Here is a 19,433-nt window from a genome sequence, read left to right as displayed (position 1 = left end):
GTTAAAGAATGGTAGAAAGTGTAAGCAGAGGGAGCTGAAGACAGGAGGAGAAATGGAAGTGAATGAGGGTGAAGTATCGGAGGTGGTAGGTGTGGTGAAGTTATCGGGGACCGAGGTATGCACCGAGGATCAGGAGAAAGTTTATGGAAAAAGTGGACTCTTGCCTTTTGGCTGATTCATTTGTGTTTTCACGGTGGGTGAAAAAAAGAGTTGGGTAATGTGGAATCAGTGAGGGTAACCAGAAGTGGTCCAGTGATAATTGTTTGTGTTTCTGTTGGTCAGAGGGAGAAGGCGCTCAGAGTAAAACCAATAGGGGTAAAGAAAAGTGAATTGTTTTGCTCTCAAGAAAAGGTCACCAATGAAAGGAGTGATAACTGGGGTAGCAGTAAATATAAAAGTTGACCAGCTGAAGGGAAAGATTCCCGGTGTTTGTGATGCTCGTCGTTTGATGCGATGCAGACAGGGTGGTGAGAGTGGGGAAACAGAAGAGTCATTGTCTGTTCTTTTGAGTTCTGAAGTTGAGTCTTTGCCCGACAAAGTGAAGTTAGGATATATACTGTAAGTTATCCTGTACACGTGTATGTGCCGAATACATTACAATGTTACAGGTGTCAAGCTGATGGACATGAGACAGCAGTGTGTAGGAGGGGAGGTCCAAGGTGTGAGAAGTATCCAGACGGACAGGTGACAGCAGTGTGTAGGAGGGGAGGTCCAAGGTGTGAGAAGTGTCCAGATGGACATGAGGCAGCAGTGTGTAGGAGGGGAGGTCCAAGGTGTGAGAAGTGTCCAGAAGGACATGAGACAGCAGTGTAGGAGGGGAGGTAGGGGAAGTGTCCAGAAGGACATGTGGCAAGTCCAGAAGGACATGTGGCAGCAGTGGAGGGGGAGGTCCAAGGTGTGAGAAGTGTCCAGAAGGACATGAGACAGCAGTGTGTAGGAGGGGAGGTCCAAGGTGTCAGAAGGACAGAAGTGTCCAGAAGTGTCCAGAAGGACATGTGGCAGCAGTGTGTAGGAGGAGGTCCAAGGTGTGAGAAGTGTCCAGAAGGACATGAGACAAGGTGTGAGAAGTGTCCAGAAGGACATGAGACAGCAGTGTGTAGGAGGGGAGGTCCAAGGTGTGAGAAGTGTGTGAGAAGTGTCCAGAAGGACATGAGACAGCAGTGTCCAGATGGTGAGACAGCAGGAGGGGAGGTCCAAGGTGTGAGAAGTATCCAGAAGGACATGTGGCCGCAGTGTGTAGGAGGGGAGGTCCAAGGTGTGAGAAGTGTCCAGAAGGACATGTGACAGCAGTGTGTAGGAGGGGAGGTCCAAGGTGTGAGAAGTGTCCAGAAGGACAGGAGACAGCAGTGTGTAGGAGGGGAGGAGGGGAGGTCCAAGGTGTGAGAAGTGTGCAGAAGGACATGTGGCAGCAGTGTGTAGGAGGGGAGGTCCAAGGTGTGAGAAGTGTCCAGAAGGACAGGAGACAGCAGTGTGTAGGAGGGGAGGTCCAAGGTGTGAGAAGTGTGCAGAAGGACATGTGGCAGCAGTGTGTAGGAGGGGAGGTCCAAGGTGTGAGAAGTGTCCAGACATGGAGACAGCAGTGTGTAGGAGGGGAGATGGAGTGTCCAGAAGGACACAGAAGGACAGACAGCAGTGTGTAGGAGGGGAGGTCCAAGGTGTGAGAAGTGTCCAGAAGGACATGTGGCAGCAGTGTGTAGGAGGGGAGGTCCAAGGTGTGAGAAGTGTCCAGAAGGACATGTGACAGCAGTGTGTAGGAGGGGAGGTCCAAGGTGTGAGAAGTGTCCAGAAGGACATGAGACAGCAGTGTGTAGGAGGAGAGGTCCAAGGTGTGAGAAGTGTCCAGAAGGACATGAGACAGCAGTGTGTAGGAGGGGAGGAGGGGAGGTCCAAGGTGTGAGAGAGTATCCAGAAGGACAGGAGACAGCAGTGTGTAGGAGGGGAGGTCCAAGGTGTGAGAAGTGTCCAGAAGGACATGAGACAGCAGTGTGTAGGAGGGGAGGTCCAAGGTGTGAGAAGTGTCCAGAAGGACAGGAGACAGCAGTGTGTAGGAGGGGAGGTCCAAGGTGTGAGAAGTGTCCAGAAGGACATGAGACAGCAGTGTGTAGGAGGGGAGGTCCAAGGTGTGAGAAGTGTCCAGAAGGACAGGAGACAGCAGTGTGTAGGAGGGGAGGTCCAAGGTGTGAGAAGTGTCCAGAAGTGACATGAGACAGCAGTGTCAGGAGGGGAGGTCCAAGGTGTGAGAAGTGTCCAGAAGGACATGTGGCAGCAGTGTGTAGGAGGGGAGGTCCAAGGTGTGAGAAGTGTCCAGAAGGGCAGGAGACAGCAGAAGGAAGGACAAGGTGTGAGAAGTGTGAGACAGCAGTGTGTAGGAGGGAGGTCCAAGGTGTGAGAAGTGTCCAGAAGTGTCCAGAAAGACATGTGACAGCAGTGTGTAGGAGTGGAGGTCCAAGGTGTGAGAAGTGTCCAGAAGGACATGTTACAGCAGTGTGTAGGAGGGGAGGTCAAGGTGTGAGAAGTGTCCAGTCCAGGACATGTGGCAGCAGTGTGTAGGAGGGAGGTCCAAGGTGTGAGAAGTGTCCAGAAGGACATGTGGACAGCAGTGTGTAGGAGGGGAGGTCCAAGGTGTGAGAAGTGTCCAGAAGGACATGTGGCAGTGTGTAGGAGGGGAGCAGAAGGACATGTGGCAGCAGTGTGTAGGAGGTCCAAGGTGTGAGAAGTGTCCAGAAGGACATGTGACAGCAGTGTGTAGGAGGGGAGGTCCAAGGTGTGAGAAGTGTCCAGAAGGACATGAGACAGCAGTGTGTAGGAGGGGAGGTCCAAGGTGTGAGAAGTGTCCAGAAGGACATGAGACAGCAGTGTGTAGGAGGGGAGGTCCAAGGTGTGAGAAGTGTGCAGAAGGACATGTGGCAGCAGAGGAGGACAATGTGTGAGAAGTGTCCAGAAGGACAGGAGACAGCAGTGTGTAGGAGGGGAGGTCCAAGGTGTGAGAAGTGTGCAGAAGGACATGTGGCAGCAGTGTGTAGGAGGGGAGGTCCAAGGTGTGAGAAGTGTCCAGAAGGACAGGAGACAGCAGTGTGTAGGAGGAGGTCCAAGGTGTGAGAAGTGTCCAGAAGGACACGAGACAGCAGTGTGTAGAGGGGAGGTCCAAGGTGTGAGAAGTGTCCAGAAGGACATGTGGCAGCAGTGTGTAGGAGGGGAGGTCCAAGGTGTGAGAAGTGTCCAGAAGGACAGGAGACAGCAGTGTGTAGGAGGGGAGGTCCAAGGTGTGAGAAGTGTCCAGAAGGACATGAGACAGCAGTGTGTAGGAGGGGAGGTCCAAGGTGTGAGAAGTGTCCAGAAGGACAGGAGACAGCAGTGTGTAGGAGGAGGTCAAGGTGTGAGAAGTGTCCAGAAGGACATGAGACAGCAGTGTGTAGGAGGGGAGGTCCAAGGTGTGAGAAGTGTCCAGAAGGACAGGAGACAGCAGTGTGTAGGAGGGGAGGTCCAAGATGTGAGAAGTGTCCAGAAGGACATGTGAGACAGCAGTGTGTAGGAGGGGAGGTCCAAGGTGCCAGGACATGAGACAGCAGTGTGAGAAGTGTCCAGAAGAACATGAGACAGCAGTGTGTAGGAGGGGAGGTCCAAGGTGTGAGAAGTGTCCAGAAGGACATGTGGCAGCAGTGTGTAGGAGGGGAGGTCCAAGGTGTGAGAAGTGTCCAGAAGGGCAGGAGACAGCAGTGTGAAGGAGGGGAGGTCCAAGGTGTGAGAAGTGTCCAGAAGGACAGGAGACAGCAGTGTGTAGGAGGGGAGGTCCAAGGTGTGAGAAGTGTCCAGAAGTGTCCAGAAAGACATGTGACAGCAGTGTGTAGGAGGGGAGGTCCAAGGTGTGAGAAGTGTCCAGAAGGACATGTTACAGCAGTGTGTAGGAGGGGAGGTCCAGGTGTGAGAAGTGTCCAGAAGTGTCCAGAAGGACATGAGACAGCAGTGTGTAGGAGGGGAGGAGGTGTGAGAAGTGTCCAGAAGGACATGTTACAGCAGTGTGTAGGAGGAGGTCCAAGGTGTGAGAAGTGTCCAGAAGGACATGTGGCAGCAGTGTGTAGGAGGGAGGTCCAAGGTGTGAGAAGTGTCCAGAAGGACATGTGGCAGCAGTGTGTAGGAGGGGAGGTCCAAGGTGTGAGAAGTGTCCAGAAGTGTCCAGAAGGACATGTGGCAGCAGTGTGTAGGAGGGGAGGTCCAAGGTGTGAGAAGTGTCCAGAAGGACATGTGGCAGCAGTGTGTAGGGGGGGAGGTCCAAGGTGTGAGAAGTGTCCAGAAGGACAGGAGACAGCAGTGTGTAGGAGGGAGGTCCAGAAGGACATGAGACAGCAGGAGGAGGTGTGAGAAGTGTCCAGAAGGACAGGAGACAGCAGTGTGTAGGGGGAGGTCCAAGGTGTGAGAAGTGTGCAGAAGGACATGTGGCAGCAGTGTGTAGGAGGGGAGGTCCAAGGTGTGAGAAGTGTCCAGAAGGACAGGAGACAGCAGTGTGTAGGAGGGGAGGTCCAAGGTGTGAGAAGTGTGCAGAAGGACATGTGGCAGCAGTGTGTAGGAGGGAGGTCCAAGGTGTGAGAAGTGTCCAGATGGACAGGAGACAGCAGTGTAGGAGGGGAGGTCAAGGTGTGAGAAGTGTCCAGAAGGACAGGAGACAGCAGTGTGTAGGAGGGGAGGTCCAAGGTGTGAGAAGTGTGCAGAAGGACATGTGGCAGCAGTGTGTAGGAGGGGAGGTCCAATGTGTGAGAAGTGTCCAGAAGGACAGGAGACAGCAGTGTGTAGGAGGGGAGGTCCAAGGTGTGAGAAGTGTGCAGAAGGACATGTGGCAGCAGTGTGTAGGAGGGGAGGTCCAAGGTGTGAGAAGTGTCCAGAAGGACAGGAGACAGCAGTGTGTAGGAGGGGAGGTCCAAGGTGTGAGAAGTGTCCAGAAGGACACGAGACAGCAGTGTGTAGGAGGGGAGGTCCAAGGTGTGAGAAGTGTCCAGAAGGACATGTGGCAGCAGTGTGTAGGAGGGGAGGTCCAAGGTGTGAGAAGTATCCAGAAGGACAGGAGACAGCAGTGTGTAGGAGGGGAGGTCCAAGGTGTGAGAAGTGTCCAGAAGGACATGAGACAGCAAGGTGTGAGAAGTGTCCAGAAGGACAGGAGACAGCAGTGTGTAGGAGGAGGAGGGGAGGTCCAAGGTGTGAGAAGTGTCCAGAAGGACAGGAGACAGCAGTGTGTAGGAGGGGAGGTCCAAGGTGTGAGAAGTGTCCAGAAGGACATGAGACAGCAGTGTGTAGGAGGGGAGGTCCAAGGTGTGAGAAGTGTCCAGAAGGACAGGAGACAGCAGTGTGTAGGAGGGGAGGTCCAAGATGTGAGAAGTGTCCAGAAGGACATGTGGCAGCAGTGTGTAGGAGGGGAGGTCCAAGGTGTGAGAAGTGTCCAGAAGAACATGAGACAGCAGTGTGTAGGAGGGGAGGTCCAAGGTGTGAGAAGTGTCCAGAAGGACATGTGGCAGCAGTGTGTAGGAGGGGAGGTCCAAGGTGTGAGAAGTGTCCAGAAGGACATGTAGACAGCAGTGTGAAGGAGGGGAGGTCCAAGGTGTGAGAAGTGTCCAGAAGGACAGGAGACAGCAGTGTGTAGGAGGGGAGGTCCAAGGTGTGAGAAGTGTCCAGAAGTGTCCAGAAAGACATGTGACAGCAGTGTGTAGGAGGGGAGGTCCAAGGTGTGAGAAGTGTCCAGAAGGGACAGCAGTGTGTAGGAGGGGAGGTCCAGAAGTGTCCAGAAGGACATGTGGCAGCAGTGTAGGAGGGGAGGTCCAAGGTGTGAGAAGTGTCCAGAAGGACATGTGGCAGCAGTGTGTAGGAGGGGAGGTCCAAGGTGTGAGAAGTGTCCAGAAGGACATGTGGCAGCAGTGTGTAGGAGGGGAGGTCCAAGGTGTGAGAAGTGTCCAGAAGGACATGTGGCAGCAGTGTGTAGGGGGGGAGGTCCAAGGTGTGAGAAGTGTCCAGAAGGACAGGAGACAGCAGTGTGTAGGAGGGGAGGTCCAAGGTGTGAGAAGTGTCCAGAAGGACATGAGACAGCAGTGTGTAGGAGGGAAGGTCCAAGGTGTGAGAAGTGTCCAGAAGGACATGAGACAGCAGTGTGTAGGAGGGGAGGTCCAAGGTGTGAGAAGTGTCCAGAAGGACATGAGACAGCAGTGTGTAGGAGGGGAGGTCCAAGGTGTGAGAAGTGTCCAGAAGGACAGGAGACAGCAGTGTGTAGGAGGGGAGGTCCAAGGTGTGAGAAGTGTCCAGAAGGACATCTGGCAGCAGTGTGTAGGAGGGGAGGTCCAAGGTGTGAGAAGTGTCCAGAAGGACATGAGACAGCAGTGTGTAGGAGGGGAGGTCCAAGGTGTGAGAAGTGTCCAGAAGGACAGGAGACAGCAGTGTGTAGGAGGGGAGGTCCAAGGTGTGAGAAGTGTCCAGAAGGACATGAGACAGCAGTGTGTAGGAGGGGAGGCAGGTGTGAGAAGTGTCCAGAAGGACAGGAGACAGCAGTGTGTAGGAGGGGAGGTCCAAGGTGTGAGAAGTGTCCAGAAGGACAGGAGACAGCAGTGTGTAGGAGGGGAGGTCCAAGGTGTGAGAAGTGTCCAGAAGGACAGTGAGACAGCAGTGTGAGGGGAGGGGAGGTCCAAGGTGTGAGAAGTGTCCAGAAGGACAGGAGACAGCAGTGTGTAGGAGGGGAGGTCCAAGGTGTGAGAAGTGTCCAGAAGGACATGAGACAGCAGTGTAGGAGGAGGGGGAGGTCCAAGGTGTGAGAAGTGTCCAGAAGGACATGAGACAGCAGGAGGGGAGGTCCAAGGTGAGAAGTGTCCAGAAGGACATGAGACAGCAGTGTGTAGGAGGGGAGGTCCAAGGTGTGAGAAGTGTCCAGAAGGACAGGAGACAGCAGTGTGTAGGAGGGGAGGTCCAAGGTGTGAGAAGTGTGCAGAAGGACAGAAGGACATGTGTGAGAAGTGTCCAGAAGGACATGTGGCAGCAGTGTGTAGGAGGGAGTCCAAGGTGTGAGAAGTGTCCAGAAGGACATGTGGCAGCAGCAGGTGTGTGGAAGTGTCCAGGAGACATGAGACAGCAGTGGTGAGGAGAAGTGTCCAAGGTGTGAGAAGTGTCCAGAAGGACATGTGGCAGCAGTGTGTAGGTGTGTAGGAGGGGAGGTCCAAGGTGTGAGAAGTGTCCAGAAGGACAGGCAGCAGTGTGTAGGAGGGGAGGTCCAAGGTGTGAGAAGTGTGTGAGACAGCAGTGTGTAGGAGGGGAGGTCCAAGGTGTGAGAAGTGTCCAGAAGGACATGTGAGACAGCAGTGTGTAGGAGGGGAGGTCCAAGGTGTGAGAAGTGTCCAGAAGGACATGTGGACAGCAGTGTGTAGGAGGAGGTCCAAGGTGTGAGAAGTGTCCAGAAGGACATGGAGACAGCAGTGTGTAGGAGGGGAGGTCCAAGGTGTGAGAAGTGTCCAGAAGGACATGAGACAGCAGTGTGTAGGAGGGGAGGAGGTCATGGAGACAAGTGTGTAGGAGGGGAGAAGTGTCCAGAAGGACATGAGACAGCAGTGTGTAGGGGGAGGTCCAAGGTGTGAGAAGTGTCCAGAAGGACAGACAGCAGTGGAGGAGGGAGGTCCAGTGTGTCCAGAAGGACATGAGGAGGGAGGTCCAAGGTGTGAGAAGTGTCCAGAAGGACATGGAGACAGCAGTGTGTAGGAGGGGAGGTCCAAGTGTGTGAGAAGTGTCCAGAAGGACATGAGACAGCAGTGTGTAGGAGGGGAGGTCCAAGGTCCAAGGTGTGAGAAGTGTCCAGAAGGACATGAGACAGCAGTGTGTAGGAGGGGAGGTCCAAGGTGTGAGAAGTGTCCAGAAGGACAGGAGACAGCAGTGTGTAGGAGGGGAGGTCCAAGGTGTGAGAAGTGTCCAGAAGGACAGGAGACAGCAGTGTGTAGGAGGGGAGGTCCAAGGTGTGAGAAGTGTCCAGAAGGACATGTGGCAGCAGTGTGTAGGAGGGGAGGTCCAAGGTGTGAGAAGTGTCCAGAAGGACATGAGACAGCAGTGTGTAGGAGGGGAGGTCCAAGGTGTGAGAAGTGTCCAGAAGGACATGTGGCAGCAGTGTGTAGGAGGGAGGTCCAAGGTGTGAGAAGTGTCCAGAAGGACATGGAGACAGCAGTGTGTAGGAGGGGAGGTCCAAGGTGTGAGAAGTGTCCAGAAGGACAGGAGACAGCAGTGTGTAGGAGGGAGGTCCAAGGTGTGAGAAGTGTCCAGAAAGACATGTGACAGCAGTGTGTAGGAGGGGAGGTCCAAGAAGTGTCCAGAAGTGTCAGCAGAAGGACAGTGTCCAGAAGGACACAGCAGTGTGTAGGAGGGGAGGTCCAAGGTGTGAGAAGTGTCCAGAAGGACATGAGACAGCAGTGTGTAGGAGGGGAGGTCCAAGGTGTGAGAAGTGTCCAGAAGGACATGAGACAGCAGTGTGTAGGAGGGGAGGTCCAAGGTGTGAGAAGTGTCCAGAAGTGTCCAGAGACAGCAGTGTGTAGGAGGGGAGGTCCAAGGTGTGAGAAGTGTCCAGAAGGTGGTAGGAGGGGAGGTCCAAGGTGTGAGAAGTGTCCAGAAGGGCAGGAGACAGCAGTGTGTAGGAGGGGAGGTCCAAGGTGTGAGAAGTGTCCAGAAGGACAGGAGACAGCAGTGTGTAGGAGGGGAGGTCCAAGGTGTGAGAAGTGTCCAGAAGGACAGGAGACAGCAGTGTGTAGGAGGGGAGGTCCAAGGTGTGAGAAGTGTCCAGAAGGACATGAGACAGCAGTGTGTAGGAGGGGAGGTCCAAGGTGTGAGAAGTGTCCAGAAGGACATGAGACAGCAGTGTGTAGGAGGGGAGGTCCAAGGTGTGAGAAGTGTCCAGAAGGACATGAGACAGCAGTGTGTAGGGGGAGGTCCAAGGTGTGAGAAGTGTCCAGAAGGACAGGAGACAGCAGTGTGTAGGAGGGGACAGGTGTGAGAAGTGTCCAGAAGGACATGAGACAGCAGTGTGTAGGAGGGGAGGTCCAAGGTGTGAGAAGTGTCCAGAAGGACATGAGACAGCAGTGTGTAGGAGGAGGTCCAAGGTGTGAGAAGTGTCCAGAAGGACATGAGACAGCAGTGTGTAGGAGGGGAGGTCCAAGTGTCCAGAAGGTGAGAAGTGTCCAGAAGGACATGAGACAGCAGTGTGTAGGAGGGGAGGTCCAAGGTGTGAGAAGTGTCCAGAAGGACATGAGACAGCAGTGTGTAGGAGGGGAGGTCCAAGGTGTGAGAAGTGTCCAGAAGGACATGAGACAGCAGTGTGTAGGAGGGGAGGTCCAAGGTGTGAGAAGTGTCCAGAAGGACATGAGACAGCAGTGTGTAGGAGGGGAGGTCCAAGGTGTGAGAAGTGTCCAGAAGGACAGGAGACAGCAGTGTGTAGGAGGGGAGGTCCAAGGTGTGAGAAGTGTCCAGAAGGGCAGGAGACAGCAGTGTGTAGGAGGGGAGGTCCAAGGTGTGAGAAGTGTCCAGAAGGGCAGGAGACAGCAGTGTGTAGGAGGGGAGGTCCAAGGTGTGAGAAGTGTCCAGAAGGACAGGAGACAGCAGTGTGTAGGAGGGAGGGTCCAAGGTGTGAGAAGTGTCCAGAAGGGCATGAGACAAAGGAATGTGTAGTATTGGGGAAAGTAGTGGAATGTGTTTATTGTAGGGGTACCCATGGAGCTGGGGATCAGACATGGCAGGTTGAGGTTTCTAGGGTTAGAGTAGTACAGAAGTTGTCATATGCTGAGGCAGTGAAGAAAGTAGAGGAAGATGGGTTAAGGAGGAGGAGTGGTGAGAGTTGTAGAAACATACCAGTACAGAGGGAGGAGTGGTGAGAGTTGTAGAGATATACCAGTACAGAAAGTGATATAAGTTTCAGTAAGATTGAATTTTTAGCATTTATAGCAATGGTTATCAACTGTACTGCAGGGATGGAACGGAAGTTGCATAAAATTGACATTGTGGTGGCAGCTGCAGAGAGGTAATTGGGTGTGTGAGACTTGACAGCAGAAGAGTTACAGGATGTGTTAAGTGGTGATGTCCCATCCTTTCAGGATGATGGAATGAGGTAGGAATAAATACATGTGGAGTAGGGTGGTGTTAATTTATTATAGATTGTTTTTATGTGTGAGTGTAATGTTAGATGGTAGGGTATTTATTTAGTACATTTTTATTTTTCAAGCAAAGTATAAGGGAGTTGTACTCCAGTCTAGTAGGTGGCGGTAATGCAACAAATTGGATGCCAACCGCCGTTAAATCTCGAAGAAGAAGCCACTAGGTTGAGGCAAAGAGTAAGAAATAGGCAGGGCTACGATAGCACTGGACGGTGCTTTTCGTCCACACACTTCCTGAAAATGGGCTCGGAAGAGAGTTTGGACACGAAAGGCGCTTTGGTATCTTTACCAAAACACTCATACTGGTTTGACTTTTGGCTGTTTGTGATGTTTGACATCGCATTTTTCCTCGTTATGTATTTCATAGTTCCCTAGCTAAAATGGTAAGTTTGAGTACCACTGCAAAACCCCAGATAGCTAGCTACAAGTTAGACTTGCTAGCTATGGTGGCTAAGGAAGTGAGAGTGTCAGTTAAGTTAGTTGTGTTTGGGCACACCCTGTGTATTTTAAAGTTAGCTAATTCATCATATTAAAAAATATATATACAAATACCACTTTTTGTATCTGGTTGCGCACCAGAACATGTGTATTCAAGGTTATTAATACATTATTGAATTGTATCCCTTGCAGGAGTGACTTGGAATTCTACACTTGAAGTGCCGCCCCCTTTAACCATGACCCCCTGTTGGCTGAAATGATCTTTAAAAAGGAGTGTTTACACCACTGAGGTATAAGGTTTACACCCCTCGACCAGATTGGTGTTCAAATTATATTGGATGTCTTCCTTTGTTAGGCCTATGTGTTGTTTTTAACTGCCCACATTGTGGTATTATATGGAATATTTACCAGTATTTTTCAGTATGTCCAGAAAATAGCAAAATTTTGAGACCATAACATTTGAATATGCCTGTTGTTGAAATCAAGACAATGATTTGTGGCAGTCTGACTACTTGAAATGTGAAACTCAACTTCAAGACAACACCTCACTCTGGATAAAAGTGGCTGCTAAATGACTGCAATGTCACAAGAACTGCAGGTTAACATGTAGCTAGTGGATTAAAGTGTGCTCTCTCTAAAATGTGTATGTCTGATTTGGATATGAGACGATTGAGAGAAGGTGACTTGATTGAGCCACCTAAACATGATGATTGGAACAAGATTACAGCAATAAGGGGAAAGAGATGTATTCCCGGTCTATTGAACAAAGATCCTACTGAAACTACATCGGCATAAACCAGAGATCTGTAATTCCATGTTGTCTGGAATAAAAGTGATGTACACTATGAGATAAACCTATGTAAATCCCTAAATAAACATGTTTTTTTCTGTCACATTCTGAGATGTGCATAGGGGAATCAGATTTACTATAATTTTGACATGTTTTATACAAATATATAGTTTGTTTTTGTAGTAGCACAGTAAATAAAGACAGCTGGAAGTTTACACCAGAGTCGTGCCAATGTATGGTCGGTAGGTGGCAGTATAAGCGCCTTTTCCCATTGATGGACCAGAGAGGAAGAAAACTTTCCCGGAAGATAAAAAAAAAAAAAGAAGAGGAAGGACGCTAGCCTGCCAGATAGTGAATAAGCTAAACTATTATACTCCCAAATGTCTTTCTGTGTTTAATATAAACCAAACTAGTTAATTAAAGTTATATAAGTCACAACTCCATTATCCATAATGATGGAAATCTGTGTCACGACAAAACCAGTGGAGAATGCAGGTTCGTTTAAAATAAGTACCCAGCTAACGTTGGCTAGCAACTTGCGGCTACTGTTAGTTCTAGCAAAGATACAGGCTGTCTATGGTGGACCAGCCATTGGGGTAGACTAGCTACTAGAAGATGGATCGAATAGATAAAATATTTGGGCCACTGATTCACATTTTAGCTACATCTTTATTTGCTAGCGTCTACTCAAGTTATGCGGCAATGTAACGTTATGCCTCCTAACCCGCACTACCAATAATTATTGTCCCAAGATTGTCTCGTCTCTCTCACTAAACTCAATGACCAATTTTTGCCCGTAGATATCTTCCTCCCGTTATCCTCTTTGCGCCTGTTGATACCACCTCTGAGGCTGCTCTCTGCGGCCATGTGGCAAGTAGCGCAACGAAGAGATGTCATGGATTATGAGAAACTAGAGGAGTTCGTCGGCCTTGTGACAGCGACAGTTCCAGACCTGTTGAATGAGAAACAGAGGGCCAAGCTTCTTCTGCGGCTGCGAACAAGGGTTAGTGGCGAATACAGGATGTTGTTTTTGTAAACTGGAACCCCTAACAGCAGTAGTTTGGACAGTGTGTTTAGAGCCATCTCTGATTAAAACGGTATTTCTTTATCTTGGCTTTATGTAGCTGCTGATTAGTTAGGTTCTGTCCATTTTCCTGATTGCATGGGGGTTGTCCATGGTCCTGATCAGTTGGGTTCTGTCTATTGTCCTGATTGCTCAGGTTCTGTCAGTGGTCATCATTTGTTGGGTGCTGTTATTCCTTTCAGGTGATACTAGAGTTGTGTTCCACTGATCATACAGCTGATATCCAGATCATCCAACCCCACCTGGACAGAATTCGCCCCCCTGGACACACAGGGGTAAGTAATGATACTCTGTGGAGAACAACTTCAATTTGGCATGGGGCCGTATGAATCAAACTTCTCGAAGGAGGAGTGCTGATCTAGGATCAGGTCCCCCCTGTCCTTGTAATCCTTTTCATTGTGATATAAAATGCTTAACTGATCCTAAATCGGCTTACTTTGAGATGCTTGATGTATATGGCCCCTGGTCTTTATGGAACCGCCTTTGCCATTCCTATCATTTGAAATGTGCTTATTTAAATCACGTATTTGCCTAGGATAAGAGAGAATTAAAACATTGACAAAATGAATAAACAACCGTCAGTTCCTTTGCACCAGTTAGCTTGCGCTAATTTCCAGTGCTTGTTCCTATATGTCAAGGCCATCAAGGACTGCAGTGTTGCTCCCTCTTATTTTCAGTGGTGGGTGACAGTGGTTTACTGTTCCCTTATCACTGATAAGTTCTATTTCACAGAGTGGAGATGCTGAGGTAGATGCAGAAGAGGCCATCTTCCTGGAGCTCATCCAGACTTTGCTGAAAGACCCAGCAGAGAGAGAACACTTCTTCCAGGTCAGTCTGCCTCCATCATATGTTAAGGTCTCTCTCTCTCTTCACCCTACACCAATTATATCCCCATCTATCTTGATTCCAGGAGGTGTTTCCGACGGAGTACGGCGCCAGCTATGACACAGATATGCAACTACTTGTGTGGGAATTCCTTTCTAAACTGGAGAAGATATTGCCAGTACCAGACCTTGGACAGGTAGCACAAAGTAACACCTCACTAGGTCACCTTCAGCTGGGTTCAAGTCCCCTTCTGTTATTGTATTGGGAAAATCCTGCAGTGCTGACCATGATGGCAACATTTAGACTGGTTAAGTTATAGGAGGGTAATATCTTCTGTATCTTATTAGGAGAAGATATCCAAGCTGTACTGTCACTTTCTGCACATAACCTCTGCCTTATAGCCACTCTGGGGCCACGCTGTTAGCTGAGGTGCTAGCCACCGGCTTCTCTGCTGTTCTTGAAATGGGCCTAGCATTTTGAAACATTCCCCAGTGTGAAAAAAAACATGTAAACTTTCCAGCATATTGTCACTCACGTGTTTGCATCTCTGCTCCTATAGACGGTGTCATGGCTCAGTTCTGCTCCCTCTGTCCTGGAGGAGTGTTTGCAGGCCCTCTCTCAACCTGAGGACCTGAAATCCCTGCTGCAACACCACACATGTCTTGAGAACTTGGGCACTCAGAGTAAGGAGGAAATATTGAATGTCTTTCTCTGTTACTACATATAATAAAATGTGGAGACTGTGGTATGCCCTGTAAAAACAACCACCTAATGCTTGTGCTGCCTCTGTCACATTATTAGTCTCCTTTTCCCATTGTATTCCTTCAGGTCACACCGTTGAGATGTCTTCCCAGGTCTTTGCCTGTTCCCAGTGCCCATTCTTTCACATGCAGGAATCCTACCTGCTCCAGCACATTGAGCGAAATCACCCAGAGGAGTACAGCAAGCTCCAGAAAACTGAAGAGAACCCAGCGCTTCCCAGGAAAAAGTTCCCCCGTCCTGAATTCCCCAAGCCTTTCCCCATCCACGCAAGCTCTGAACCCGGCGCTCACACATGCCACGAGTGTGGAAAGACTTTCACTCGCTCATCAGACGTGACCAGGCACCAGCGCATTCACACAGGGGAGCGTCCGTACACCTGCAAGGAGTGCGACAAGGGTTTCAAAAACTCCTGGGATCTGACGAGGCATCAGCGGATTCACACCGGGGAACGCCCATATATCTGCCCTCAATGTGGCAAGGGGTTCACCCAACTGGGCCTACTGTCCCTGCACTTCACCAGAACGCCTTGTGGCCAGAGTGCTGATCCCCCACTACAGTCCACAGAGCAACAGGAGGAGCCAAACGACAAAGGGAGTGGTCAGTACAAGTGTCAGAAATGTGGGGCTAGCTTTGACACCGTACTAGAGCGGCTGAAGCATAGGCAAACCCACGTGGTGAATCGCCATTACAAGTGTTCCCAGTGCGAGAAGATCTACGGCCGCCCGTCTGACCTGAGGAGACATCAGATGAAGCACACCGGAGAGAGACCCTTCCCCTGCGCAGAGTGCGGCAAGGGCTTCACTCACGTGTGGCTGCTGAACAAGCACCGGCAAATCCACACCAAGGAGCGGCCGTACCCGTGCCCGGAGTGCGGCAAGAGTTTCACCCAGTTACAGATACTGAACAGACACCAACTGATTCACAACGGGCAGAGGCCTTTCCAGTGCTCCTTCTGCGAGAAAAGTTTTACTCAGCTCGCGGGCCTGACGAGACACGAGAGGATTCATACAGGGGAGAGGCCATACCTCTGCACCATCTGTCAGAAGACCTTCTTAACACATGGGGAGCTGGTAAGACACCAACGCAGCCACAGCGACTTCAGACCATTCTCTTGCTCTCAGTGTCCCAAGAGCTTCAAAACCAAGCGTGCACAGAGTGAACACATGAATACCCACACAGGGGAGCGACCGTTCTCTTGCGCACACTGTGGGAAGGAGTTTGCCAAGTCTACTTCCCTCATAAGACACAACCTGATGCACACAGGGGAGAGACCGCATCAGTGCACTCAGTGTGGCAAGACCTTCCTTACCTCTGGGGAGCTGCTCCTCCACAGGCGAATACACACAGGGGAGCGGCCATACCCGTGCTCGGTCTGTGAACGGAGGTTTAGGTGTTCGTCAGACCTGACCATGCATCTGCGGACACACACAGGAGAGCGCCCATACTCCTGTATGTTGTGTAAAAAGTGCTTCTCCACCTCAACGCGTCTCAAAAGGCACCTGCGCACTCACATAGGGAAAGGTGTGTAATCATGGCAAGAACCTTCGAAAAAAGTAATGTATATTAATTTATTTTCCAAATCATGTTTATGGACTGCATTACTGAATAGTATGAGGACACAAAATATATGCATTTTACTAAAACTCAGCCTTACAACATGCTCTATTAAAAAATACAATTATGCCTTTAATTCACATTAAACATTTTATTTTAACACTTGGTGTGGAATTTTTCTTGGCTCATCTCTTGTATTTCCCTGTTAACATTTCAACACAAATGTTGTACACACACATTTTCCAACAGTAGACCTGTTCGATCAGCCCACTGCCCATAAACTAGTCAACTGAAAAACAATATGGTGCGCCCTCCCTGATCAGATGGCTTTTCTGTTTCGTTATGAAGTACTGCACCAAGCAAGATTCGTGTGAAATAATTAGAAGTGGAAAGATACCCCTTTGAGGTTAAAGCAACAGTCATGTGAGAAATGTTGAAATAAGCAACCAATGATTTAAATTATCATTGGGCACAATGGTAAGGTTTGGTTAGGTAATTATAATTTGAGGTTGAGTTGACAAAATTAAATTCTAACACTACACAAATATGCTTTCTGATATACTAAGGCTTTTTCTGTTAATGGCATAAACCATATCAAGGATGGACATGTATTCAAACATGATTTAGAATGCTTAGGTCATCCGTCTTTTAATATGAGAAAATACTATGGTTCATTATGAAGTATTTTATTACAACTGAACTTTTCTTAATAAAGTATACCATTTATTATCGGCGGTGGGGTTATCGTGTCGTTCACTACAACCGTCACGCAGCGTAAACGTTTAACCTAACTGAACACACCCCTGGAGTCTAACGAGCTACTGACACCTACTGGTGGAGATCGAGTCGTGTCTGGCGACAAAATTCAGGTGACGATTAACATCTCGCCTGTAAACTTTACAAAACAAGGTTCTACAAAATCCCTTTATTTTATGATTCTGTCAAAACATAATGTAGCTAGCTATTCATGGGTTGCACAGATGCCGCATCATATTGATGTCCAACTGATGCTCAGTCTTTCTGAACTGGGGCTAATGACATTGCTAAAGTAAACAACATTTGTAGAAAACAAAATTGGCATCATTATGATGTCAAGTTTACTTGAGAAATGGCAGTGTTGTCATCATGAGCTAGCAAAGTTCGACAGAAAAAGCTAGCAGTGCTAACGTTAAGCTAACTAAAATGTCGATGCTCAATCGTAGCTAGCTAGCTAAAGTTATACTGCATATAAAGTCAATCTGGCGACATTACAATGATGACAAAAGCTTGTCCTACTAATTATTTTCCTCCTTTTTAAAATGTCATTGTGTTTCCAAGCCACGGTTATGCACTTCATACAATATCTTCATCAACACCAAGACCACACTAAATAGAATGCTCAGCTGGGCATCAGTCGAATCAAACGAATGTTCAAAACAATATTGTATGACGAAACGTGCAGCCCAGGAATACAATGAAACCACATGTTATGACGCGACATTTGCCTGGTTAACTGTATTCCATTTGTTTTGAATCTAAGCAACTGCAACAATGCCGAAGAGAGGGAGAAAGGTATGTCGATTGATAGATAGACTATATTTTTAAAGGCTACAAAACAATAATTTATTACCGGATAAATTACTGTAGAAGTCGTGTTTCAAACGGTGTTTAACTTGAGTGTGTGTGTATTTGTTTATTTTAACATGGAACTAGAAGAAGAGGTCAACCCCTGTAACCATCGAGAACGCCAGGTGAATTTACATTAGAAAATTGAGGCCCACATAGATCCTATTTAAATATCATATATAATTCTATATTTAGGCCTATATACATTTTTTCCCACAGAAAATAATCTAATGAATTATCTAATAGTATCATTAATGTCACATGAAACCCCAGCTATGGTAAAGGACGTTTCTAATGAACTCCACCAACAGAGTGAAGCAGAGACAAGTCTGTCTTTGTGGAATTCAGCTACGACTACATTGATTCGCCAAAAGTCAATACTTGTAAAAATATATATATATTATGAAATGCTTACCTTGTACCTATGTTCGTCCTCAGTAGTTGCGTGCCTTTCTTTGTTTGCTGAAATCCATACCTTTTCAATAAACCTTAATCTAATACAACCACCTGCTGTTTCCTTAAGATTCAATTGGCACATGCTCATGTTCACTGAGTTGCCATCTCAGAGCAACAGCAATGAGCAAACAGTCAGCGGTTGTATTTAATTAACATGTATTGAAAAGGTATGGATTTCATCAAATAAAGGCACGCAACTACAGAGGACAAACATAGGTACAAGGTAAGCATTTCATTATTTACATTTTTTGAAGAATTGACCTTGGGCGAATCGATGTTGTCAGAGCTGAATTCCACAAAGACTGTTCTCCACAAAGCCTGTTCATCAGAAATGTCCTTCACCATGGAGGGGAGTTTAGTCAGCTAACACATAGCTGACTAATGCATATATGGTCAAATATCTGCAGGAACAATGAGACGACACATGACTCGATACGCCGTTACGCAGGAAAAATTGTGGTGAGCCATCAATTGTGAACGATACCTTTGCTCTATGTATGTGGTTTCACTGTATAAACATTTGCCTTGACTTTGTATTAATGAACCTGCATCATCTTAAACATACATCTTCCATTTACTTGTAGGACTACATTGCCCAGTCAACCACTGCTTTCTCTCAGGAAGATGTTTCCGGTATAGGCCTACATAACATCTTGGGGAAGACTGTAGAGGGCCTTCTCCAAAAAGTGTGCGGAGGGGTCTCAAGCATCCTGAACAAGTATTTGTATGGTGCGGGGGTGTTGTCTGATGCGGTGATCCCAGTAAATCTCTTGCCTGTAGCTTCAAATGGAGACAATCGGAAAATGGAAAAAAGATGGCAGGACTGCACTGAGGAAGACTGTGAACTGATAATTATCCGACTGACAGGGACTGTAATTATCACCATGTTGGATAGTGTTATGGAGAGTTGCAGGACGGACCCCACACACAGTTCATTCTTAGAAGAACTGGGGCTCACCATGGAAATGGTAACGATCATACGTGAAGTAGCAGAATGTGCAGCAAACGCCACAAGTAATGATTTCAGTCAGTTCACAGTTGGAGGAGTTCCTCTCTTTCAGAGACCACTGAGCAATCTCTCCTCTGGGCCGAGTCAACCAGCATCCCCCCAAAATGCCTTGCCAACATCCACTGTTCCCACACCTGTCTCAAAGGTGAGCTCAGCCAGTCCCAGATCCACTGACTCAGGGTCCACACAAGTCAGGAAGCCAAGACAATCAACAGAAGGAGTTCAGAGACTCTCCGAAAGGCAGCAGAATCCAGGGGAGGAGATCACGTCTCTAGTGATTGAAACCATTCTACGGTCAGTTGCGGATTTAGCCAGGCATGGACTTCTGCCAAGCTGCACCCAGTAGACTGGATGCCCCCTTTTTATGGAGGTGATGCAGAAAACAAACATGTGTAGCCAATTCATAAAAGCATTAATTAAACAAATATGTTGTTAAAAGGTGAGTCAGCAGTTTGTTTCTATAGCAACAAAAACATGAAAGTCATGTACTACTGTTTTTAATTTTGAATGAAAGCCTTATGAAGGGATTTAACACAGAACGTTGTGTTAAATGATGAATGTCAGTTATAGAGTCAAGTACTGAATGTTAAATGGCAGTGCAGATATAATGATATGATATTTTCCAACAACTAAAGAATGTTTAACAAGACTCCATCCAAGAATACATTCAGGTCACCAGATGGTGTTCTACTCTAGAATAATAGCATTGATTATAGCAAGCAACACTGTATGAAAGCTCAGATAGTCTAAAAATAATAATAA

The 19,433-nt window shown here is 48.4% G+C and overlaps 1 protein-coding gene and 1 long non-coding RNA gene across 2 annotated transcripts; both read left to right on the top strand.

Moving 5' to 3' along the window:
- Nucleotides 1–10,315: 10,315 nt before the first annotated feature.
- On the top strand, nt 10,316–15,761 carry LOC115115025 (zinc finger protein ZFP2-like). The gene is made up of 8 exons (XM_065021392.1): nt 10,316–10,531; nt 10,779–11,871; nt 12,177–12,379; nt 12,643–12,735; nt 13,193–13,288; nt 13,371–13,481; nt 13,845–13,968; nt 14,114–15,761. The coding sequence occupies exons 2-8, from the start codon at nt 11,829–11,831 to the stop codon at nt 15,574–15,576; spliced, it is 2,133 nt and encodes a 710-aa protein (XP_064877464.1). The 5' UTR covers nt 10,316–10,531; nt 10,779–11,828; the 3' UTR covers nt 15,577–15,761.
- Nucleotides 15,762–16,326: 565 nt separating this feature from the next.
- LOC115115026 (uncharacterized) lies at nt 16,327–19,100 on the top strand. Its single transcript, XR_010464511.1, has 5 exons — nt 16,327–16,470; nt 17,121–17,152; nt 17,294–17,331; nt 18,070–18,121; nt 18,247–19,100. It is a non-coding gene; the product is annotated as an uncharacterized LOC115115026 (long non-coding RNA).
- Nucleotides 19,101–19,433: the final 333 nt, after the last annotated feature.

This window comes from Oncorhynchus nerka, linkage group LG8, assembly GCF_034236695.1.
Source record: "Oncorhynchus nerka isolate Pitt River linkage group LG8, Oner_Uvic_2.0, whole genome shotgun sequence".
NCBI lineage: Eukaryota > Metazoa > Chordata > Actinopteri > Salmoniformes > Salmonidae > Oncorhynchus > Oncorhynchus nerka.
The sequence above is the reverse complement of the archived record's forward strand: the minus strand, read 5'-3'. Positions and strand labels throughout refer to the sequence as shown.